The sequence below is a fragment of the Erythrolamprus reginae genome, chromosome 4, assembly GCF_031021105.1.
Source record: "Erythrolamprus reginae isolate rEryReg1 chromosome 4, rEryReg1.hap1, whole genome shotgun sequence".
In the NCBI taxonomy this organism is placed as follows: Eukaryota; Metazoa; Chordata; class Lepidosauria; order Squamata; family Dipsadidae; genus Erythrolamprus; species Erythrolamprus reginae.
The window spans coordinates 1,588,823-1,614,028 of NC_091953.1; the positions used below are offsets into that span (position 1 = coordinate 1,588,823).

General features: G+C 46.1%; 2 protein-coding genes across 2 annotated transcripts in view; both read left to right on the plus strand.

Annotated features, from left to right (window-relative positions):
- Window positions 1-6,555, plus strand: part of PDE2A (phosphodiesterase 2A) — a 179,342-nt gene extending 172,787 nt beyond the window's left edge. Inside the window, exons 26-30 of the mRNA XM_070749409.1 lie at window positions 318-417; window positions 1,775-1,887; window positions 2,752-2,790; window positions 3,810-3,916; window positions 5,098-6,555. Coding sequence (XP_070605510.1) covers window positions 318-417; window positions 1,775-1,887; window positions 2,752-2,790; window positions 3,810-3,916; window positions 5,098-5,332 — 594 coding nt within the window. The 3' untranslated portion in view covers window positions 5,333-6,555. The remainder of the gene's footprint in view (window positions 1-317; window positions 418-1,774; window positions 1,888-2,751; window positions 2,791-3,809; window positions 3,917-5,097) is intronic.
- Window positions 6,556-10,980: 4,425 nt separating this feature from the next.
- Window positions 10,981-25,206, plus strand: part of LOC139167078 (disintegrin and metalloproteinase domain-containing protein 21-like) — a 33,533-nt gene continuing 19,307 nt past the window's right edge. Inside the window, exons 1-11 of the mRNA XM_070751507.1 lie at window positions 10,981-11,029; window positions 12,615-12,697; window positions 13,722-13,783; window positions 16,390-16,468; window positions 17,348-17,424; window positions 18,560-18,734; window positions 19,183-19,251; window positions 19,785-19,856; window positions 20,609-20,778; window positions 23,478-23,562; window positions 24,623-24,780. Of these exons, the coding sequence (XP_070607608.1) occupies window positions 10,981-11,029; window positions 12,615-12,697; window positions 13,722-13,783; window positions 16,390-16,468; window positions 17,348-17,424; window positions 18,560-18,734; window positions 19,183-19,251; window positions 19,785-19,856; window positions 20,609-20,778; window positions 23,478-23,562; window positions 24,623-24,780 (1,079 nt within the window). The remainder of the gene's footprint in view (window positions 11,030-12,614; window positions 12,698-13,721; window positions 13,784-16,389; window positions 16,469-17,347; window positions 17,425-18,559; window positions 18,735-19,182; window positions 19,252-19,784; window positions 19,857-20,608; window positions 20,779-23,477; window positions 23,563-24,622; window positions 24,781-25,206) is intronic.

Here is a 25,206-nt window from a genome sequence, read left to right on the forward strand (position 1 = left end):
CTTTTGGGAATTGAAGTCCACCTCTGGTGGTTGGGAATTCTGGGAAATGAGATCCATCCATGCTGGCTCAGGAATTCCAGGAATGGAAACCCACCTCTGGCGATTGGGGAATTCTGGGAGTGGAAGTCCTTCTGTGCTGGCTGGAGATTTCTGGGAATTGAAGTGTCCACATCTTAAAGTTGTGAAGGGCTATAAAAACACATCCCTTAGATCATGCCCAGTTCCTGGGAACCTCTTGAGAAATCAGGCCACAGCGGAGCCTCTCTTGACCGATCGATTGTGAAGGATGCTAAAGCAGGGACCGCTTGACCCCACAGGATTACCAAAGGATGCTGGATTTGATGAGGGACATTATCCTGGCCACCGACCTCGCGCATCACTTGAGGATCTTCAAAGACTTGCAGAAGATGGCCGACGGTAAAGCAGGGGACCTCCCCCTTCCCATCCTTCCCAAATTGAGGGCCTTCTCCAGGGGTTCTCCAAAGGGGGCTTTTTTTTCAAGAGGCAATTGGTGTGTGTTTTCTTTTCGCTCCTCCTCCAAGAAGCTTCTCCAGCTAGAGAAGGATTGATGCTTCTTGCAGACAGTTGGTCATTTGCATCCTTTTCAGAGGGTCGTTGAGGCCACTTGGAGGGCTTGTCTGTGTCCTCAAGGTCACCTGAGTGGTGCAGAAGGATGTGGAGTCAACAGGGAAGGGACCCATGGCAGAAAGCATCCTGCCTTCAAGAAGGCTCCACCCCCATTTGCACCACTCAGGTGAGCCTGAGGACAGAGGTAATCCTCCAAGAGGCCTCAACGACCCTTTAAAAGGATGCAAATGACCAGCTATCTGCAAGGAGTGTCAATCCTTCCATTCCCCCAACATCCAGCCGGAGCTAAAGGAGCTTCTTGAATGAGAAGCGAAACATCTTCAAGAGAAAAACCACAAAATCCAGTTGCCTCTTGGAAAAAGATCATTTGGAACAACCAGGACCTGGGTGATGGAGAACCTCTACAGACTTTTTCTCCAGGGGTTGGCAGAGTGGGCGGACGTCACCAAATCCCTGAAGGACAAAAATAGTGTTTGTGTCCTGGACCAGGGATCTCCAACCTCAGCAACTCTCAGACTTGTAGACTTCAACTCCTTTCTTTCTTTCTTTCTTCATCCTTCCCTACCATCTTTCTTTCAATCCATCTTTCTTTTTCCTACTTTTTCCTATCTTCCTCCATTCTTTTCTTCCTTCCTTCCATTTCCCCTTCCTTCCTTCCATCCTCCCTCCCCTTTTCTTCTTTCCTTTCTTCTTTCTCTCTCCTTTCTTTTCTACTTCCCTCCCTCCCTCTCTCCAACCCTTCCTTCCTTCCATCTTTTCCTACTTTTCACTCTCCCTCCCTTCTTTCCTCCCTTCCTTTCCCCTTCCTTCCTTCCTTCCTCCCTCCCTCCCCTTTTCTTCTTTCCTTTCTTCTTTCTTTCACCTTTCCTTTCTACTTCCCTCCTTCCCTCTCTCCTTTTTACTTCCCTTTCTACATCCCTCCCTCCTTCTGTCCCATCCTTCCTTCCTTCCATTTTTCCTTTTCCTACTTTTCACTATCTCCCTCTCTTCTACCCTTCCTTCCCTTTCCCCTCCCTCCCTCCCTCTCTCTTTTCCTTTCTTCCTTCTCTCTCCTTTTCTTTCTATTTCCCTTCCTCTCCTCCTTTCCTTCCTTTTTCCCTTCCCCTTTTCCTTCCCTCCCTCTATTCTTTCTCCTGCTATTCCAATTCTTCCTTTTTTCTCTTTCCTCCTCTCTCCCCCTTTGCAGTTGGCTACGACCCTGCGAATAAACAGCACCACAGCCTCTTGCTGTACCTCCTCATGACCTCCTGTGACCTCTCAGACCAGACCAAAGGTTGGAAGACCACCCGCAAGATCGCGGTGAGTACCGAGGCCGAGGACGGAGCCTCTCTTGGAAAGGGGAGGTCTTCTTCCTGCGACCAGCACCTTCTCTGGCCAAAGGACCTCCAAGGTCCTTTCTAACACTGTTATTCTGCCGGTGGTCCTTGGGGGGCATCTAAAGGTCATCTACGCCAGCCAGGGTTTGTCCCATTGTCCAGCTCAATGTCTGGGAGAGCTCAAAGCAAGATCCCAGGCAGTGAAGGGCTACAAAGATTTTTACACCATGCTATGGGCATGGCTTATTTTGTGGGTGTGGCCTGCCAGCCATGTGACCAGGTGGGAGTGACTTGACAATCATGTGTCCATGGGGGTGGCTTAAAGGTCATGTGACTGGCTTAAAGGTGGCCAACCTGACATCACTCACATCAAGGGTTTGGATTAGGGTGCCTGGCCTCTCCTCACCTCAAAGAGAGACAATTTCCCTCTCTATTTACTATGACTGAGCATCCAAAACATACTCTTTAATTCTATGTTTAGATGCCATATGTGTACATACATATTACACACAGGCACACAAAAATATACATTATCTACTATATAAACTGTATGTGTATGTACAAACACGCACACACAGCTCTTCTAAAATTATGCACATTCCACCTCATTTACTGAGATAGGAAAAACAGACCCAGAGCCCAGAAGGGGCAGGAATCAAAAATTTTCTACTAGTATTGCGTACCTGAGCGTACCTGTTGGAGCCCATCACTGATCGCAGGGCATCCAAAGAGGTCCAGGTTGGGGAAAATCAGGACAGATATCTGTCACTCCAACCCCTGAATTTGCAGAACGAAGAGTTGAAGGGTGGGTCAGCTTGCACTGAATCCATGTGTCTTTCCTTTCCAGGAGCTGATCTACAAGGAATTCTTCTCACAGGGTGACCTGGTATGTGAGAATAAGGCCATTGAGTCCAATTCTAGTGCTCTCTTTAACCACATATCCCATCTCTCTCTCTCTCTCTCTCTCTCTCTCTCTCTCTCTCTCTCTCTCTCTCTCTCTCTCTCTATCTATCTATCTCTATCTGTCTATCTATCTATCTATCTACCTACCTGTCTGTCTGTAGGTTTTGGCATATTTGGGTCTTTTCCCGTGTAAGGTTGATAGAATCGTGGCGACGTTCGAACGAGGTCCCACTCGTCATGTTCAGGCTGGTGTTTTCAGCTTTGTGCTCGGGCAAACAGAGCTCTCACACCAAAGCACCAGCCTGAAGATGACGAGTGGACCTCGTTGAAACGTCACCAAGACCCAAATATTCCAAGACTTACATACCTATACCCGTGAAAATCTACAAATATGTATATATTTGCATGTATTTATGTATGTATGTATGTGTATATATATATGTATTTGTGTGTGTAACATATTTTCTTGATAATGAAAAGGAAGGGAGACTTACTATAGGTCTATTTCAGGCTTATTTGCCTTCATCTGGCAGCCCCACCCTTACTGGGATTTGAACCTGGCGCCTCGGACTTGCAAGGCAGCAGCCTTAGCCCCTAGGCTACAGGCTCATCTCCTGTATATGCTTGTACCAGGGAAGGGTTATGTGTGATTTATTTTGTCTCTGCCTGGTACAAGCTGATACAGGAGATGAGCCTATAGCCTAGAGGCTAAGTCCACTGCCTTACAAGGCAGAAGCCCCAGGTTCAAATCCCAGTAAGGGTGTGGCTACCTGATGAAGCCAAATAAGCCCGAAATGAATCTATAGTAGTCTCCCTTCCTTTTCATTATCAGCAAAAATATGTTTCACACACACATACATGGCTGTATGTATGTGTTGTGGCCTGTCCACATACCGTGCAGCTGGTCATGGATCCCAAGGATCGGGAGAGAGTTGTGGCCTGGCTGTGGCCTCCCTCCCTCCCTCCCTCTCCCTCCCTCACCCTCTCTCTCCCCTCCTCCAGGAGAAAGCCATGGGCAACCGTCCGATGGAGATGATGGACCGAGAAAAAGCCTACATCCCTGAGCTGCAGATCAGCTTTATGGAACACATCGCCATGCCCATCTACAAGTGAGTGTGTCAGCTGTTCGTGGTTCAAGGTGTGCCAATTGGGTAGGGGGGGGTCTGTGTCCCTCGGACAATCTCACAAGCAGGACGCGGGTGTGCGAGAACTTTCCAGAAAGGGAATAAGCACGTGGCCTGCAGAAAAATCCCCCCTCTGGGCCCGAGATGCGCGCAAGGGGGCGTGTGGGACACTCACAAGCAGGACACGCGTGTGCGAGACCTCTCCAGGGGAAGAGGCGTCCAGGATGTGGCGAGAAGGGTCCGTCTCTTTCTGGGTTTGAAGTGTGCAAGATTGCGCGTGTGGTAGCAGATTCCAACCAGTACGGATGACGCTGCGCCGATAGTAAAAATCGAGCTGCAGGTTTCTGACGTGTGTGCGTGTCCGAGCGAGATTTCGCTTCTGCACATGGATAGAATAGAACAGAATAGAACAGAACACAACAGAACAGAACAGAATAGAATAGAATAGAATTCTTTATCGGCCAAGTGTGATTGGACACACAAGGAATTTGTCTTGGTGCAGATGCTCTCAGGGGACATAAAAGAAAAAAACACATTTGTCAAGAATCATGGGGTACAACATGAGTTGGCCTTCTCCGGGTCCCGCCAACTAAACAATGTCGTTTGGCGGGATCCAGGGGAAGAGCCTTCTCTCTGGTGGCCCCGATCCTTTGGAATCAACTCACCCCAGATATCAGAGTTGCCCCCACCCTCCTTGCCTTTCGCAAGCTCCTTAAAACCCACCTCTGTCGTCAGGCATGGGGGAACTGAGATATTCTTCCCCCCTAGGCTGATAGAATTTATACATGCTATGCTTGTGTGTATGAGTGGTTCTTTAAATTGTGGGTTTTTAGATTATTTTAAATATTAGATTGGTTGACATTGTCTTATTATTGTTGTTAGCCGCCCCGAGTCTTCGGAGAGGGGCGGCATACAAATCTGATAAATAAATAAAATAAAATAAATGATGCGCAGAAGCGAAATCTCACACGCACGCGTACACACGCCAGAGACCCACATGGCGCACACGGCACACCAGTAGCAGCATTAGCGGCAAACCCTGCCTCTGTCTGTGTGTGTGTGTGTGTTGTATGTTCCTCTGGGAATCTCACAAACATCTAAAGTGCTTAGATATGGCCAGCGTGGCCTCGCCGTGAGTTCTGACGGCCGCCGGTTCTTCCTTGCAGGCTGCTTCAGGAGCTGTTCCCCAAGTCGTCGGAGCTTTACGAGCGGGTGGCCAGCAACCGGGAGCACTGGACCAAAGTCTCGCACAAATTCACGCTCAGGGGCCTGCCCAGCAACAACTCCCTGGACTTCCTGGACGAGGAGTACGACCTGCAGACCATGGCCGAGACGGACGGGCTGAAGATGAACGGCTGCCTCGACGGGGAACACATCCACGGGGAATCGGAACTGGAATGAGACCCCCCCAACTGGCCCCCCTCCCCTCCCTGCTCCCCCCTCCCAAACACACAAGTGCAACTTTGAAACTCCCTCCCTCCCTCCCCGGTCCCCAGGGAAAGAGGAGGGGGCTGAGTTTGGAAACAAGACCTCCCTCCACGGGGTTTTTAAAAAAACAATTTATGCCGTGAACTTGACCTGCTGCCTACGAACATCTCGACTTTCCCTTCTGCTTTCTCACCCATTTTGCTCCGGTGCCCAGTTCTGCATTTTAAGGTTCTCCAGTTGAGTCCGTTTCGCTCTGGAACCGCTCTGGTTTTAACCGTCAGTTCTGGCTTCCTTGTGGGGGGTCTCGATTAGGCCTGCTATGGAGGTTTTTGCCGCCCACCTCTGTCGGTGGGGGTTCTCCAGCCTCTGAGCCAGGGGTCTCCATCCGTGGCAGTTTGAAGCCCCGAGGACTTCAACTCCCAGAGTTCCCCAGCCAGCTTTGGAATTCTGGGAGTTGAAGTCCACAAGTCTTAAAGGGCCCGGGTGGTGCTGTGGTTAGAGTGCGGCACCTGCAGGTTGCTTCAGCTAACTGCCAGCTGTAGTTCAGCAGTTCAATTCTCACCACCAGCTCCAGGTGGACTCTGCCTTCCGTCCTTCCGAGGGGGGTCAAATGAGGACCCAGATTGTTGGGGGCAAGAGGCGGATTCTGTAAAGCGCTTAGACGGGGCTGTCAAAGCATTATGAAGCGGTATATAAGTCTAAATGCTATTGCTAAAGTGGCCAAAGTTGGAGACCCCTGACTTAGATGACCCTTCTGGCCTCTTCCAACTCTATCATTCATGGCTGGCTGAGGAATTCTGGGAGTGGAAGTCCACAAGTCTTAAAGTGGCTTTGGAAACTTTAGGGTGGGAAAAATTTAGACTCCGGGATATTTATTTTATCTGAATTCTACCAAGCAGGCCATGAATGAGCAAAGCCACATTCCAACAAAATCACTAAGTTTAGCTGGTGGCAAGGGATTAAAAAAACCCAACCCTTCCTTTTGGCATTGACATGGGTCCCGTCCGGGTTCACATTTGCATCCACACAACCCTGTTGGCTCCCAATCGTAGCTGGTGGCGCCTCCCAAGAGGCGGAGGTCCGGCTGCGTGGCTTCGGCTGGCCCTTCGCTTTGCAAAACTTCTTTTCATCACTGCCAACTTCTCTTCGACTTTTAGAAAAACGGGTCATTTTTTTTAAAGGAAAAAAAAAAGAAACCATTTCTCACACTCCACAATCGAGTATAAGGGCTCCCAAAGAATCGTGCAGGGCTTACTCGCGGATTGCAACAGATTTCCCCTCCCTGTGGTGAATTTCACAACTACCCCCTTTTGAGTTGTGAATGGCCAAATATTTATCTTTGGAACAGTGTTTATCGAGCGTGGCCCCTTTAAGATGGGTTGTTGAATTCTGGGAGTTGAAGTCCACCCATCTTAAAGGGGCCACGCTCGATAAACACTGCTATAACTACAGGATCGAATAGCAACTGACCTTCTTTCGGGCTACACATTGCAGCTCAGCCCTTTCTGGTTTTAACGTGGGTGTGTATGTGATTCACACTTTCTCTCCTGTGTGTGCGTGTGTGCGCCTAACGTGTGTGCGTGTGGGTGTATATATAAATATATATATGTACATATCTATCTACAGATTCTGTTCGAAAGAGTCAAGCTTTTTAACTTTGCTCAACCCGGGTCGTCCCGGCTCTGTGGAAGCGAGCCACTTTTCGGTGGAAACCCAGTTTGGAAGAAAGAGAAAGAAAGAAAGAAAGAAAGAGAAGGAAAAGGAGGAAGAAGGAAGGAAGGAAGAAAAAGAAAAGAAAGAAAAGGAAGGAAGGAAGGAAAAGAAAGAAAAAAAGAAAGAGGGAGGGAGAGAGAGGAAGAAGGAAGGAAGAAAAAGAAAGGAAAGAAAGAAAGAATGAAAGAGGAAGAGAAGGAAAAGGAGGAAGAAGGAAGGAAGGAAGGAAGGAAAGAAGGAGGGAGGAAGAAGGAAGGAAGGAAAAGAAAGAAAAAAAGAAAGAGGGAGGGAGGAAGAAAGAAGGAAGAAAAAGGAAAGAAAGAAAGAGAAAGAAAGAAAGAGGGTTTCATTCGACAGGGATATAAATATTGGCGTGCGTGTGAAAAAACAAAAAACAAAAATTTCTCTGCAGGTTTCTTCGTCTTTTCTTACAGTCGTTGATTTTTCTGGTTTTAGGGGTTCGGCGAAAAGGAATACCGAGTATTTTCTTTTCCAATAAATTTCATACGCAAACGTCTAACTGTCTCCATTTTATTTTTATTTATTCTTTTTTTGCAGACAGGCAAGATCAGATCAGAAGCCCAAACTTGGCCATGACATGGTGCAAAAATCTGTTTTTGTGGAATATTGAAACCGTATTTATTTATACTCTATTCTGCTCCTCAAGATTTGCGAAATGCAAAAAATTAATTTTGCATTTAAATGCCGATGAGTTCTGTTCAAAGGCATATGACTTATAAAGGTTTAGGAAGTCCTCTACTTACAACCCACAATTGGGATTTCTGCTGCTAAGCAGGTTGGTTGTTAAGCAAGTCACGCCCAACTTTACAACAGTCAACTTTTTTCAATCTTGCTTAAAATATAACCAGAGGCCATAGTGGAGTCAGGTAGTTTATAAAACTATACAGGTAAACCTCAACTTATGACCACAATTTCTGTTGGTAATTGAGATGTCCATCATGTTTTGCCCAGTGGAGGGCTACAAAAAAATTTACTACCGCACTGGGGGTGTGGCTTATCTTGTGGGGTGTGGCTTGCTGGCCATGTGACTAGGTGGGAGTGGCTTGATGATCATGTGACCCAAGGGGGGTGGCTTAAAGGTCATGTGACTGGCTTAAAGGTGGCCAATTTGGCGTCACTTACATCAAGGGTTTGGGTTAGGGTGCCCGGCCTCTCCTCTCCTCAAAGAGATACAATTTCCCTCTCTATTTACTATTACTGAACTTCCAAAACATACTATTTAATTCTATGTATATATGCCCTATGTGTACATACATATTACATACACAGGCACACAAAAATATACATTATCTATTATATAAGCCAGTGTTTCCCAACCTTGGCCCCTTGAGGATATCTGGACTTCAACTCCCAGAATTCCCCAGCCAGCATTTGCTGGCTGGGGAATTCTGGGAGTTGAAGTCCAAATATCTTCAAGGGGCCAAGGTTGGGAAACCCTGATATAAACTGTATAAGCTGCACAGCTCTTCTAAAATTATACACCTTCAATCTCATTTACCACGATAGGAAAAAAAGACCCAGAGCCCAAAAGAGGAAAAAATAAAAAAATGCAAACTTTTTCTACCGGTTCTGCATACCTGACCGTACCTGTCGGAGCCCATCACTGGGTTTGCCCCATTTCACAAACCTTCTTGCCACAGTTGTAAAGTGAATCCTTGCCATTTGTTAAGATAACCGGACGGTCGTTAAATGAATCGGGCTTCCCCATTAACTGTCCGAAGATCACAAAGGGGATCACATGACCCTCGAGACACCACAACTCGTCATAAATATGAATCATTTGTCAAGAGTTTCGATTGTGTGAGAATGGGGAGGCTGCACTGGTCATAAATGTGAAACACGGGCAAATTTTGTTTCAACGATGTAGCTTTGGACTGCCACTAAACGAGGACTATAAGTTGAAGGGTCACCTGTAATTATATCCCAGGTCCTTGGGAAGGACGCGATAGATGGATAAAAATGCCAAATCCAGTCTGGACCTCTGGCCAACTGTGCAACCCAAGATTTAGAATGAATTGATGAATGTGGCAGCCACACCGGATTCAATGCTCAAGGTGAATTTTTATTTTATTTTATTATATTATATTTCTATGCCACCCAATTCCTCTAGGGATTCAGAGCGCCTCAAAATAAAGGGGAATAAAAGGTGTTGAGGAGCGTGTAGAGTAATCTCTGAGTAGTCAAAGAGGAAACACACAGGAAACTTGGAGGTCTTGGTTGACCTTGTTAAGGAAGGTGCAGAGTAATCTCTGAGTAGTCAAAGATACAAATACACAGAGGAAATGTGGAGGTCTTGCAGATATCCAGCTGATAGCCCAGAGATACGAGTCATAATTCAGTCATACAATCCAGGTGCATGAAGTGTATAAAATATTATTTGCTTTGGCAAATATCTCAGTCAAAAACAGTCCTAGTCATACACAGGTAAATCAGTCAATATATCTCAATACATATACAAAAACTATAAGCCTTACTAGTTCAGCTTACAAATACATAAACCATCATTTGAACACACAGTTCTTACTACAGCATAGACACACAAACAAAACAGAAATAGCAGAGAGTAGCCAAGACAGAGAATCACGCTCCTGGCTCCCTCTTGTGGCTAAATGCAACACTGCAACACTAATTCTTAAAGCAATGGCGTTCTAATACATGCTAGCATGCATTGTTGGTTTATTTTATATATTGCCAAACCCAACTAGTTATGTACATAGTACTAACGAAAACAATCACTTCCTGTGATGTGAAAACAAAAAAGACATCAAAACTCTGGAGAAGGTGCAAAAAAGAGCAACCAAAATGATTAGGGGACTCGAAACCAAGACTTACGAAGAGAGAGTGAGAGAACTGGGCATGGACAGCCTAGAAAAAAGAAGGTCTAGAGGGGACATGATAGCAGTTTACAGATACTTGAGGGGTTGCCACGGTGAGGAGGGGGTCTCTTTATTCCCCAGGGCACCAGAGGGCCGGACGAGGAACAATGGTTGGAAGCTGACCAAGGAGAGATTCAACCTGGAAATAAGGAAGAACTTCCTGACGGTCAGAGCGATCAACCAATGGAACTGCCTGCCAGGGGAGGTGGTGAACTCCCCAACTCTGGACACCTTCAAGAGGAGATTGGACTTCCATTTGGCTGGGGTGCTGTAGGGTTTCCTGCTCAGGCAGGGGGTTGGACTCGATGACCTAACGGTCCCTTTCAACTCTATTAATAAATAAATAAATAAAATAAATAAATAAACACCAATTTTGCTATCACTGCACGGAGACTAGCCATGCCAATTGAATTTGCACAGCAATTAAATGCCAATTAAGTCTTTGGGAGTTCTAGTCCCGCCTTAGGCATGAAAGTCAGCTGGGTGACTTCGGCCCAATCCCCAAGAGACTGGGAGTTCTAGTCCCACCTTAGACATGAAAGCTAGCTGGGTGACTTTGGGCCAATCACTATGAGAATGACTGGTGCAGAAGGTATTCTGGTCAATGGTATCGAAAGCTGCTGAGAGGTCAAGAAGCACCAGGCTAGAGGAGTGACCCCTATCCTGGGCCCGCCAGAGACCATCCATCAGTGCAACCAAAGCAGTTTCTGTGCTGTAGCTGGGCCTAAAACCAGACTGCCGAGGGCATTGCTGGGAAAGGGGGTGGGGTTCCGATAGCTGATTGACAGCTGGCGTTCTAAGCAGCTGGGATTGTGAGGGAGCTACAGGGAGGCAGGACTTAAGCCCGAGGGAGCCAATCAGGCGGGACCTTGGATCTTTGAAGGGCTGCTGAGAAGTAGAATTGGGTGGCAGTTAATGCTGAGAACCATGGGGGGCCCTACTGGAAGGAATTGAGGGAGGGGGCACCCTTAAGGGGTCTGTCTCCCCTCTTTCCGGCCCTGGAAACGAGGAATGTCGGGCGCTTGGCGGCTGCTGCTACTTTGGGTCCTCTTCAGACTGGGTGGGTAGAAATACTTGGGGGGGAGGAGTCCAGACTGGGAGGGGGTGGAGCCAGTTGGGGGAGGGTCTAAGAGCAGCCGAACTACAACTCCCAGAAGCCAGGCCACCAGGCTCTAGTTGAGGGATACTGGGAGTTGTAGTTCTGTCCATCCCTAGAGGCTCTGGTGTCACTCCAAATCCTGAGTTGGTGCCATTCTGGCCTGTAGGATGGGAAGGAATAAACCAAGCGAGAGGCCTCTGAGCATCTGCAGAGGGCCTTCACAGCACCAGAGGAAACCAACCCACTTCTGCTTTGCCCTTTGCGTTGACTTTGTAACTAAGATAGAAACCCTTGACCTCTAGATCTAGGAGGCAGGCAGTCTGTCTGTCTATCCAACTCTCATCCCTTCTCTAATCTATTTTCTATCGTCTGCCATTTATGTATTAATTATGTATCGTTTATCTTCTACCTTCTAATCCATATCTATAGATTATCTATCATCTATCTGTCTGTCATCTATCTTCTACTAATCTATCATTATTTATCTGCCTGTATCATTGATCATTTCTCTATCATAACTATATCTATCTATCTATATCTATCTATCTATCTATCTATCTATCTATCTATCTATCTATCTGTCATCTTTTAATATAATATCTATAGTTATCATTAATCAATAAATAAATAAATCCATCCATCTATATCTATCATATCTATCTATCTATCTATCTATCATCTATCTCTATCTATCTATCTATCTATCTATCTATCATCTGCATCTCTCCCTCTCTCTCTCTCATCTGCATCTATCTATCTATCTATATCTATCTATCTATCTATATCTGTATCTGTCATCTTTTAATCTATTATTTATTTATTTTATTTATTAATTCGATTTTTATGCCGCCCTTCTCCTTAGACTCAGGGCGGCTTACAACATGTTAGCAATAGCACTTTTTAACAGACCTAGGCTATTGCCCCCACAATCCGGGTCCTCATTTTACCCACCTCGGAAGGATGGAAGGCTGAGTCAACCTTGAGCCGGTGATGAGATTTGAACCGCTGACCTTCAGATCTATAGTCAGCTTCGGTGGCCTGCAGTACAGCACTCTACCTGCTGCGCCACCCTGGCTCATCATATCTATATATATCATCTATCAACTATCTGTCATCTTTTAATCTATTTCTATTATATCTATAGTTATCTCTGTCTGCCTATCTATCTGTCTGTCTGTCTATCATCTATCATAACTTGTGTATCTATATCATAGAGTCCTAGGGCTGGAAGAAACCTCAGTGGTCATCAAGTCCAACCCCATGAATGAATGAATGAATGAATGAATGAATGAATGAATGAATGAATGAATGAATGAATGAATGAAAGTATGTAAGTAAGTAAGTTGAAGTCCTTGTACCATCTGGACAAACGTTTGTCCAATCTCAATTGTAAAGGCAAGGACAGGTTTTTCCATCCACATATGTCATGCTAGTTTATTCTTTGGCCGGACTCAAGGAGAGCCCTGAGAAATGGCAGTGGGGTGTGAGCTGGTGTCTGGACTGGTGTCCCCCTGAGGTCATTCATCCCACTCCTCTTTCTTTCTAGGATCGATGGAAGCTCCCAGCTACCTTTATTCAGAAGTGACTGTACCCAAGTTGCTGGATCAGCCTCTTGGTACCTACAATAAGGTAATCCAGATGGTGCTTCACCATTTAACAACAGAGTTGGAAGGGGCCTTGGAGGTCTTCTAGTCCAACCCCCTGCTTAGGCAGGAAACCCTACACCACTTCAGACAGATGGTGATCCAACATTTTCTTTAAAACGTCCAATGTTTGAAGGTCCAAGAATGGCTTTTCCCACCCCACGTCCCTCCAGACAACATCCACTGAAGCACCTCTGATCACAGAACCATGAATGTTCACAATGGCTGGGGCTGATGGGAACTGTAGTTGAAGATATCAAGTCCCTTTGAGGAGGGGCTAACAAGGAGTCTCTGGAGAGGGGTGGCATACAAATCTAATAAATAATAATAAATAATGAAATGGTTTGTGAGCTGACAGTGGGTTGACCAGGATTGGCGTGGAGAAAGAGGCTCCTCTAAACCAGTGTTTTTCTTAGTCTGGACTTCATGTCCCAGAATTCCCCAGCCAGCAAGAGTTGAACTGCGAGCTTGGTTCTGTTCTTGCAGACATTTCATGACCCAGCTAGGGAACATCGTCAGTGTTAGAAGGGAATAGGTTTTGCAGAGTGTAGGAGAAAGGGAAAGAGGAGGAGGAGGAGGAGGAGGAGGAGGAGGAGGAGGAGGAGGAGGAGGAGGAGGAAAAGAAGGAGGAGGAGGAGGAGAAAAAGAGGAGGAGGAGGAGGGTCTAGCACTGATGAAGTTACCAAGTTGGGTCACAAAACATCTTCAAGAAAACAACCAAACACAGAGCCCACCAAGGGCCTTGCCATTCTCCTCTCCTTCCTCTTCCTCCTCCTCCTCTTCTTCCTTTCCACAAACCTCCTTCCCTTCTAGCACTGATGGTGTTCCCTAGCTGGGTCCTGAAACGTCTCCAAGAAAACCACCCGGCCCAGAGAGGCGCCAAGGACCCACAATCTTTGGGGGCTCATATTGTGAGCCTTTGGTGAACTTCTACAATTGGGGGCAAATGACATCCATCCATACAGAATGGCAAGGGTTTAAATATGCATATTTTTTTTGGTACGATCCAGAAAGAAATATCCTATCTGGTGAAAATTGAAGGTGTTCAGAGGACCCTCCACCTTTATCAGAGGTAAGTGGTTCCTTCCAGCGTTCCCCAGGCATTGTGGGTGTTGTGATTCAGCCTGAGGCTCCTCAGGGACCGGCTGGAGCTCTGCCGGATCCATGCCCAGAGGAGGAGGACAGTGAACAGGAGGGGGAGGACCAGGCAGACGCGGGAGAGGAACGTCAGGAAGAGGAGGAGGGAGAGCAGCCTGAGACCCCCAGGGGGGTCCTCTCCCCAGCTAGTAGCCTGGATTCATTGGATGAAGACGCACAGGCTATAATAGACATGAGGCAGCGACGTGCAGCTCAAAGACGGGGCCAATTAGAAAGGTATTTCCATCCCTGAATTGGCAACAGCTGGGTTTGGGTGTGGTTCTCCTCAGCAGGGTTGAAAAGGCAGGCCCGCCCTTACAGTCTTGTGGAGAGTTATCAACTGGGAGTCCTGTGACCTTGCTTCGATTCTTGGCGTCTCTGATCTTGGCTTGTGGCTTAGAAGTCTGGAAGACTTGGGGGAGGCGTGGGTTTTATTATCTCCAGCGTTGTTTTTGCCAGCAAGAATCCTGTTTTATTGCCTGGCCTTCGTGAACCCTCTGTGAAGCTTCATAACGTTCCTGTCTGTAAGAACAGTTTTTGTTACCTGCCTTTGCTTTTTACCAGTGTGTCTGGATACTCTGTTTGGTTGGTGTTGGCGTCTGGGGGGACCCAGACAGAACAGTGGGTAATGGGGTTCATTTGGAAGCTCTGACTTGGGTTGGTTGGTTGGTTGGTTGGTTGGTTGGTTGGTTGGTTGGTTGGTTGGTTGGTTGGTTAGTTAGTTAGTTAGTTAGTTAGTTAGTTAGTTAGTTAGTTAGTTAGTTAGTTAGTTAGTTAGTTAGTTAGTTAGTTAGTTAGTTAGTTAGTTGGTTTGACTTCTATGCCAACCAGTCCCGAAGGACTCATTCCAATCCGCCCGGCCAAATAGCAATAGCATTTAGATTTATATACCGCTTCATAATGCTTTTCCAGCCCTCTCTAAGCAGTTGACAGAATCAGCCTCATGCCCACAACAATCTGGGTCCTCCTTTGACCCACCTTGGAAGGCTGGAAGGCTGAATCAACCTGGAGCCGGTGGTGAGATTTGAACTGCTGAACTACAGCTAGTAGTTGGCTGAAGGAGCCTGCAGTGCTGAACTCTAACCACTGCACCACCCCGAAGATATAGGTAGGTAGGTAGGTAGGTAGGTAGGTAGGTAGGTAGGTGGATGATTAGGTAGGTAGGTAGAGGGAGACACACACACACAGAGAGAGAAATTTGGTATAGATATATAAAGATAGATAGAAAGATAGAAAGATAGGTAGGTAGGTAGGTAGGTAAAATGGGAAGGAGGGATGGAGGTAGACAGAGGGAGAGGGGGAGAGGGAGGATTTGGTATAGATATATAGAAATAGATAGATAGATAGATAGATAGATAGATAGATAGATAGATAGATAGATAGATAGATAGATAGATAGATAGATGTAGGTAGGTGTTGTGGTTAGCTCTGGCCCAGCTCCTGCCCCAAGGAATGTGCAGGTGGATGTGGGGGAGACATCCACATGCCACAGGCCTGTTTTTCTCCCAGTAGAATCTGACGACGAAGTCTCCTCTGACCAAGGAAGCGTGAGTGATAGGGAAGAGGGGAGTTTGGCAGACAGCCCAGGAGGAGATCAGTCATCTGTATCATCCCTGGATTCTGAACAAGAATTAATGACACATCCACGCATGCGTAGAGTGATGCATAGGAGACAACAACTGAAGGATTATTACAAGAGAAAGTGAGGCCACCTGTGGTTGGGTGGGGCTGCTGTAATTAGTGCTACAGATAAAAGTGCAGCCTGGTGTTTTAGCCTCATGGCAGTTTATCTGATTCATTGTTTCGTCAAGATTGTGGTCTTTGCTGTTCAGGATTGTGTGTGTGGACTCTCTGGACTTTAGAATTGGACTCAATTTCCCAGTTATTGGATGAGCAATTGGATTGCATTTCACCTCTGCCTTGTGTGTACCAGAAAATCCCTTTGACATTTAAAAAGGGAGCTGTTTCTGTTTTTCTGTTTATAAAAACCTTTGGGTTTTCCTTTTATCGTGTGGTGTGTGTCTTCCTGGACTAATTACCCTGTAATTACGGGCGGTTGAGAGACGCCAGCAGAAGAGAAGGTAGGTAGGTAGGTAGGTAGGTAGGTAGGTAGGTAGGTAGGTAGGTAGATAGATAGATAGATAGATAGATAGATAGATAGATAGATAGATAGATAGATAGATAGATAGATAGATAGATAGATAGATAGCATTTAGCAATAGCAATAGCATTTATATCCCGCTTCCCAGTGCTTTTCCAGCCCTCTCTAAGCGGTTTAGAGAGTCAGCCTCTTGCCCCCAACAATCTGGGTCCTCATTTTTCCGACCTCAGAAGGATGGTAGGCTGACCCAACCTGGAGCCTGGTGAGATTCGATCTGCCAAACTGCTGGCAGCTGGTGATCAGCAGAAGGCGATTGCAGTACTGCACTCTAACCCGTGCACCACTGAGGCTCTTAAAAAGCCTCCCTGACTTGTATTTTGTTGCTGAGTCCAGACACAGTAGTTGAAAATACCTTCATGCTTCTATCTTTCCACACACAGGTCCTTTGTCATTCAGAATATGCCTATTTACTACCTGGATTTCAAAGGAGTGAAAACTGCCCATTTTCCTAAACCAAGGGTAAGTCACTTCGTTTAAAAATGTGGGGTTCTTCCTCCCTCTCTCTGTCTCTAATCATCATCTTTCAATCATCATCTGTCCATTCTGTTAGTTGGATTTGCAATATATAAACAAGCTAACAATGAATGCTTGTGTGTATTGAAGTACTATATCTTTAAGAGGTAGCATTGTAAATTGCCATTAGAGGGAGCAGAAAGCACGATTCTCTCTCTCTGCTCTCTCTGCTCTTTCGGCTGATTCACTGTGACTGATGTAGTAAGCTCTGTGTTAGACAGGCTTGTGATATTATTATTATTATTGTATTGAGCAATATTGACTGGTTTGAATGTGTATGACCTGGACTGTTTAACTTGACTGTACTCAAAGTAAATACTATTTCATACATTTTAATGTATCTCTTGTGTATGACTAAATAATTACTCATATCTCCTGGATATCTTCTGGAATACGATGTTTTCCTCTGTGCAAGTCGTTGATTACTCAAGGGTCATTTTGCACACTCCTTAACACATTCCTCCTTATCTATCTATCTATCTATCTATCTATCTATCTATCTATCTATCTATCTATCTATCATCTACCTATCTATCTCTCTATCTATCTCTCTATCATTTATCTATCTATCTATCATCTATCTCTCTATCTCTCTATCTACCTAGCATCTATCTATCCATCCATCCATCTCTAACTAGCTGCTAGCTATCAACCTTTATCTATCTATTATAAATGAAAAAAGTACAATTTTGCAATTCACATATCTCCTTTAATTTCATTTTCCCAAAAACTCAGGAGGGTTCCAGAATGAAGAATCGCAGGGATGGAAGGGTATGGCCACCCTTCAGGTGATTGACACCTGAAGCCACTTTTCTCTCTCTGCAGATTGACTGCTATTACAGTGGCTACGTGGAAGACTTGCTCAGTTCAGACGTGGTCCTCTCCACCTGCAACGGTCTTTGGTAACGGTTTGGTTGTGGGATCCGGTCTTCTGCAAAGATGGGGCTGAGCGATAGGGTGGGTGGGTGGGTTGTTGAATGCTTCCTAACTGTCCTCTCCCTCCTTTCCTTTCCTTTCCTTCTTTCCTTCCTCCCTCCCTCCCTCTCTCCCTCCCTTCCTCTTTCCCTCCCTCCCTCACTTCCTCCCTCCCTCCTTTCCTTCTTTCCTTCCTTCCTCCCTCCCTTTCTTTCTTCCTTCCTCTCTCCCTCTCTCTCCCCCTCCCTCCCTCTCTCCCTCCCTTCTGTTTTGCCGGTGGCTCCCAACCGCCCATAATTACAGGGTAATTAGTCCAGAAAGACACACACCACACAATAGAAAGAAAACCAAAAGTCTTTATCAACAGAAAAGCAGAAAAAAACTCCCTTTTTAAATGTCAAAGGGATTTTCTGGTACACACAAGGCACAGGTTAAATGCAGTCCAATTTCTGACCCAGTAACTGGGAAATTGAATCCAAATTCCAAAGTCCAGAAAGTCCACACACAGTGTTGAACAGGGAAACAGCAAAACCACGATCTGGATGAACTATGAATCGGATAAACTTCCACAAGGCTAAACCAGCACGCTGTTCTTTTTATCTGTAGCACGAATTACAGCAGTCCCACCCAACCACAGGTGGCCTCACTTATCTCCTGTAATAATCCTTCAGTTGTTGTCTTCTATGCATCACTCTACGCATGCGTGGATCTGTCATTAATTCTTGTTCAGAATCCAGGGATGATAAGGATGATTGATCTCCTCCTGGGCTGTCTGCCAAACTCCCCTCTTCCCTGTCACTCACGCTTCCTTGGTCAGAGGAGGCTTCGTTGGCAGATTCTACTGGGAGCAAAACAGGCCTGTGGCATGTGGATGTTTCCCCCACATCCACCTCCACATTCCTTGGGGCAGGAGCTGGGACAGAGCCAACCACAATACCTTTTCTTCCTTCCTTCCTTTCTCTCTCCCTCTCTCTCGCCCTCCCTCCCTCCCCCTCCCTCCTTCCCTTCCCTTCCTTCCTTCCTTCCTGCCTTCTTTGCTTGCTTGCTTGCCTCCTTCCCTCCCTCCCTCCCTCCATTGTTGACTCTCCCTGTGTTCTCTCCTCCTCCTCCTCAAACGCTCAGGGGACATGTGCAGGTTGGGAATCTGATGTACACCATCCAGCCCATCGAAAGCTTTGTGGGGTTCGAGCACCTCCTCTACCGCAAGGCTCCGGAGTCACATCCCCCCTGCCAAGGGATGGTGGCGGAAGTGATGGGCCCGGAGGTCCCTCCCATGGCCGGCACGCCAGAGGCCCAGGTAGCTTTTCAGACGGGTGGAATTCAACTGATTTGTCCAGCTGATGAATATAACACTCCGCCGTCCCTCTTCTCCCCCACCCCATGACAATAACTCTGGGAGGTCGGTTGGCTGAGAGCTAGAACTCCCAGTCTCCTGGCGATTGGCACTAACTCACCCAGCTAACTTCAGTGTCTAAGGCAGGACTAGAATTCAGTGTCTCCTGGCGATTGGCCCAAGATCACTCCACCAGCTTTGATGTCTAACGAAGGAACTAGAACTCCCCATCTCCTGGTAGCTCACCCAAGGTCATTTAGCTGGCTTTCATGCCTAAGGTGGGACTAGAACTCCCTGTCTCCTGGCGATTGGCACTAAGTCACCCAGCCAGCTTTTGTGTCTAAAGAAGGAACTAGAATTCCCTGGTGATTACCTCCAAGTTCCCTTTCTTTTGTCTCTACTTTTCTTTCAGCTACATTTCCCTGGAAGGAACACCTCATCGCGATACCTAGAATATTTTGCTGTCTGTGACCATTCTGTGGTAAGCAACCGCTGCAGGTTAACCAGGTTACATCCGGGTTAGCCTCTCCAGAAGCAGTTGCATCAGTAGTGGGTTGATCCCAGTTTGGCCCAATTCTGTGAACCAGTAGAGAAAGAGAGAGAGAGAGAGAGAAAGAGAGAGAGAGAGAGAGAGAGAGAAAGAAAGAAAGAGAGAGAGAGAGAGAGAAAGAAAGAAAAAGAAAGAAAGAAAGAAAAAGAAAGAAAGAGAGAAGGAAAGGGAAAGAAAGGATGGAAGGAAGGAAGGAAGGAGTTAAAATAGGGCAAAACTCACTTAAAGACTACTTGCTTCAAAGGGTCGCAACTTCAAAATTTTCACTAAATGAATGGTCGTAAGTCGGGTAACCACTTGTTCTTTAACTATCATCCCAAGAATGAAAGCCCCGAGGGGTGGGGAGGAGAGCTGAAAGCAGAGGTGGGGGGGGATGCAGGAAGGAGCACCTCCCTAGAATGGATCTGGCCCGGGGAGGGTCCGCGTGGGACAGCTGACGTGTTTCTCCTCCCCTCCTCCCTCAGTTCCAGTGGGCCAAGCAGAACGTCACTCAGCTGATGTTGATGATGCTTCAGATTGTCTCCGTGGTTCACAATGTAAGTTACTTAGGATCTGAGGCCTGGGAGGGACCAGAAGGGTCTTCTAGTCCAACCCCCAGGGGCCCAAGTCAGTAGACCACCTGACCCTCCTGGACAAATGGCCACCTGGGTGGTTCTTGACAGACACACAGCAACTGAGAACCCAGAAATACAAGGGCAAGCGGTTCCATCCATCCATCCGTCTGCCTGTCTCCTTCTCTCTCTAACTCTGTCTGTCTGTCTATCATCTCTTTCTCTCTTTATCAATACATCTATGATATATCTATCATTCTCTCTCTCTCTATCTATCTCTATCTCTATCTATTTTTATCTATCTATCTATCTATCTATCTATCTATATCTTTCTCTATCTTTCTCTCTTACACACTCTATCTGTCTGTCTGTCTCTCTGTCGATCTATCATCTCTCTCTCTCTGTCAATCAATCTATGGTCTATCTATCATTCTCTCTCTCTATCTATCTATCTATCTCTGTCTGTCTGTCAATCTATCATCTCTCTCTATCAATCCATCTATCATCTATCTATCATTCTCTTTCTCTCTCTCTCTGTATCTCTATCTATCTATCTATCTATCTATCTATCTATTTCTATCTATCATCTTTCTATCTATCTATCATCTACCTATCATCGTCTCTCTCTCTCTCCCTCTCTGTGTGTCATTGTGGGATACAGAATGCTGGACTCGATGGACTTTGCCCCGATGCAGCAGGGCTCTTCTTATGTTCTTATGTACCTTTCCCCCCGGCAGGTGTACAATGACATCGGCCTCCACATCATCCTGACAGGGATGGAGGTGTGGGCAGGGAAGGACCAGCTGCCCATCGGCAAATCCTTTGTGGAAACCACCCAAGCCTTCCACAGCTACGCTGTTTCTGAGCTCCAACATCAGACGCATTTCGGTCACGCCACCTTGTTCACGTGAGAATGCGGACTTTGCTAGGGGAGAGAGAGAGCGCGATTCTGGGCCCTTCTGTCCCTCAGCTGACCCCAGCACAGTGTCGCCCTTCCCATGTTATAGGGATTCCTTGGCTTATAACCATGATGGGCGCCAAAATTTCATGTTAATGTTCCAGGTAGCATCCAAGCTTAATCCGAGTCCTATCGTGGATGGTCACAGTCAGTTTCTCTAGTAATGGAATTTGAACCCAGGACCCATGTCCATCCGAGCATCGGAGACCTGTGTGGCTCTCAGAGAATTCAGACAGTGAAGAGGAAGCAGAGACGGAAGCTGAAAGTTTTGGAGAGAGAGAGGTGGAGGCCCCGGCGATGCCTATGGAACCCCTAGCTAGGGCCTTGTCTGGGTCGGATGAGGAGGGGGTGATGAATGACCCCATCCTAAATGTGTGTGAGAGAAGGATTAGGGGGAGACAGGAACAGTTGCGCAGACACAGGAGGAGATATTGATCACAGCTGAGAGTCATAGGGAATTCTGCAGCATGCATAAAAGGGGAGGTTTTGTGGGAGTGTCCTTTGCAGGAGTTATCGTTCGTGGTTTAACAGAGAAAGAGAAACAGATCCAGAGTTTTCTCTAAACCATTGCTTTAGGAAAGACTGCAGCTATTGCAAAAAATCGTGAGTACCTTTGCTTCAGCCCAGTTTGGGGACATTATTTGCAAACCATGGGGGGGGGGGGGGCTGGACATTAATTATTTTCCTTGAAGATAACCCAGACTCTTTGACAATAAACAGACATTCCTTTGCCTGTTTACTTTTGTAATTGCAGCTCTCAGCCAATTTGTTAAGGCAATGCATTTTGGTGTTTCGGAAACTCCAGTCTGTGTGTTTGGTTTTGACTTTAATTACTGCTCAGCTGTGCCAGAGCCATCCTGGCACCTACACGGGGAAACCTGGATCTGAGTCTCCCACTGTTGTTAAGGAGTGTGCAGAATACCGTATTTTTCGGTGTATAAGACACACCTTTTTCCTCCCTAAAAGAGTCTGATAATTTGGGTGTGTCTTATACCCTGAATGTAGCTTTGTTTCCCCAGCCCTAACTAGCTGCTAACGATCTTCCCAGCTCTTACCTTGCAAGCTCTTTCATTGTTACTCTCTGGGAAGAATGTTTTCCAAGCCCTAAGTCTTTGCAGGTTTTTTTCATTACTCTAACTTGCTCTGAGTACATTTCTTTCCAGCCCTAACCAGGTGCTAACAATGTTCCCAGGCCCTTACAGGCTTGCAAGCTCTTTCATTGTTACTCTCTGCCAAGAATGTATTCCAAACCCTATCTTTGTAGGGGGTTTTTATCATTGCTTTACTTGCTCCAGATATTTCTTTCCACCGCTAACCAGGTGCTATGAATGTACCCAAGCTCTTTCATTGTTACTCTCCACGAAGAATATTTTCCAAGCCCTAAGTCTTTGCAAAGGTTTTTCCATTGCTGTACTTGCTCTGTATGTTTCTTTCCATGTGCTAATGATGTTCCCAGCTCTTACTGGGTTACAGGCTCTTTCATTGTTACTCTCTCCGAATAAAGTTTTTTTAAAAGCCATAACCAGGAGATAAAATAATGTGCTGGCTAAGGACGCTAGCCGAATGGATACCTGGTAAGCAGATTCTTTTCCCCATTTTCCTCCCCAAAAACTGTTCTAATCTAGCTGATGCAAATCCACAAATCTCTTCTCAAGGCTTTCTCAAACAAGTAAATCTTTTATTTTCTATTACACTAAAAAGGTGATAACAGTTACATTCAACGCTGTGAGATCATGCACAATAAATCTTTACGATGCAAAGTCACATTCCAAGCTAACGAGCTGAAGATATAAAGCTATAAATCTTCCCAACAAGCGTAGGGGTGTATATTAGTATTAGACTTTGTTCAGAGTTCTTTCTCATCTAAGTTTACACAGTTTGTTATGTTTTATCAAAAGCTTACTTTTCCGGAGCTAGGAATTCAGGTCATATTTCATATACGCAGTTTGTCTGAAAGCAAACATCTCTTCCGACCTGGAAGTTACGTGTCACCTATTACACAGTTATAACCTGCAGATTCAAAACTTTTTCCCAGTAATTTCTTCTCTTCTTTTTGTGAATCTCCTGAACTTAGGATTCACCCATGGGCTGTCAGCTCTCCCCCCATTATCTGAAGATGAACAACTTTCCATGCTAACTTCTAAATCATTGTCTCCTACGCTCCTGTCTTCGCTGCCTTCTGATAACCTTCTTACATCAGGGTAACTAAAGCTTCTGTTTCCTCATCCTCAGAATCTGACATTTCCTGAGGCTGGCAAGGAATACTCACAACTAAAACTAAGGTGCGTCTTATATTCTGGTGCGTCTTATACTCCGAAAAATGCGGTAATCTCTGATTAGGCAAAGATACACATACACAGAGACAAGGACTTGCTTCCGAGTGGGGCTCCATTGGGAGGCAAGACACGAATCCATTCGCTAGTCAGTTGACAAATGTCTGAATTTTCATCACACGAGTGTAGGGATTCTGCAATGGTCATAAAGATTTTTCAGCTAAAATAGACTTCTTGTAAGTCGAGGATTGTCTGCATTTTGATCCAAATTTTCCAAAACGGGGAAAAGAGAATAAAAACCAGAGTGAGAAACTTCAAAACAAATAAGGAACCTTGGAACCCCCTCGTTCGAATTGGGTGTTGTTTGCTTCGCAGGAACATCACCCAAGATGACATGTTTGCAAACACGTGGAAACTGCCCGAGTGTTTTCAGAACCAGATCTCCGTTTCTGTGGTCCAAGTAAGAAATGGGGCACATGGAGGGCGGGGTGGGTGGGGGTGGGATTGGAAGGCTCAGACTGGGCCTGGCAGATCCCTGACACCAGGATGTTGCTAGCAGTCAGGGATCTCCAAACGTGGCCACTTTAAAATATGCAGACTTCAACTCCCAGAATTCCCTGGAGAAAGAGAGAGAGGGAGAGAGAGGGAAAGAGAAACAGGCAGAAAAAGGGGAGGGAAGAGAGACTGAGAGCTGACCAAAGGAGAGGGAGAGAGAGATAAGAAAGGAAGGGAGAAAAGAAGGGAGGGAGGGAGGAAGAAAGGAAGGAAGGAAAGTAGAGCGATAGAAACAAAGATGACAGAGAGAGAAAGGAAGAGAAAGACACAAAGAGAGACAGAGAGATGAGAGAGAGAAAGAAAGAAAAAAAGAAAGAAAAAGAAAGAAAGAGAACTAGAGAGATAGAAAAAAAGATGACACAGAGAGAAAGGGAGAGTGAGGGAGGGAGAGAGACACACAGAGAGACAGAGAGAGAAAGAAAGAAAAAGAAAGAAAGAGAAAGGAAGGAAGGAAGGAAGGAAGAAAAACTAGAGAGATAGAAAGAAAGATGACTGAGAAAGAAAGGGAGAGAAAGGAAGAGAGTGGGAGGGAGAAAGAGACACAGGGAGTCAGAGAGATGAGAGAGAGAGAAGGAAGGAAGGAAGAACTAGAGAGACAGAGAGAAAGGTGACAGAGAGAGAGGGAGGGAGGGAGAGAGGGAGACAGACAGAAAGAGAGATGATGGAGAGAGGGAGGAAGACAAGGATGGGAGAGGGAGGGAGGGAGATCAAAGGAGGACAGGGCCTGGGTGGCTGTGTGGGTGGATGGATAGAGGAATGGAGGGAACTGGGAGCTCCATCCTTGGAGGTCGTCAAGAAAAGATTGGAGAACCAGTTGACCAGATGGAATCAACTCTCTTGCTTTGAGCCTTGGTGGGGAGGGGTTGAACTACAAGACCTCCAAGGTCCCTTTTCCAGCCCTGGGACCCTACGATTCTAGGATTCCCCTTGGATCTGATAATCTCCCGTCCCTCTCCTCTCTCCAGATTTCTTCGTCCGTCACAGACATCGGGGTCTCAGCCGCGCACCAGCTGGGCCACGCCCTTGGCTTCGCCCACGATGACCTCCCGAGGAAGGACGGCCGGCGCTGTGAATGCAACTCCACCACCCAAACCGGCCACTGCCTCATGCACTCCACCATGGCGTGAGTAGACTCCACAAACAAGATGGTCACTAAGCCAGGTTTTTTCCTGTTTTATGACCTTCGTTGCCATGACGGCTAAGCGAATCACTGCAGTTCCTAAATTACGACGGGCAAGTCCCCAACTCATGACCGCAATCTATCGCTGTTGAATTTCTTTTATTTTCTCTTCTTTTTTTATTATAATAAAGTTTTATTTATAAATATATATACACATGACACTCAAAACAAAGACATTTTAAAAATTGGACATTTGTGTAGCAAATCTGTGTTACATTTCTTATTGTGCTCACAAACTATTATACAACTATGTTTACATATTTATTGTAGACCGGTCCTATACATTGATCTTATTTTATATATCTAATCCTATATCTACACTGCTCCAAAAAACAAAGGGAACACTTAAGCAACACAACATAACTTCGA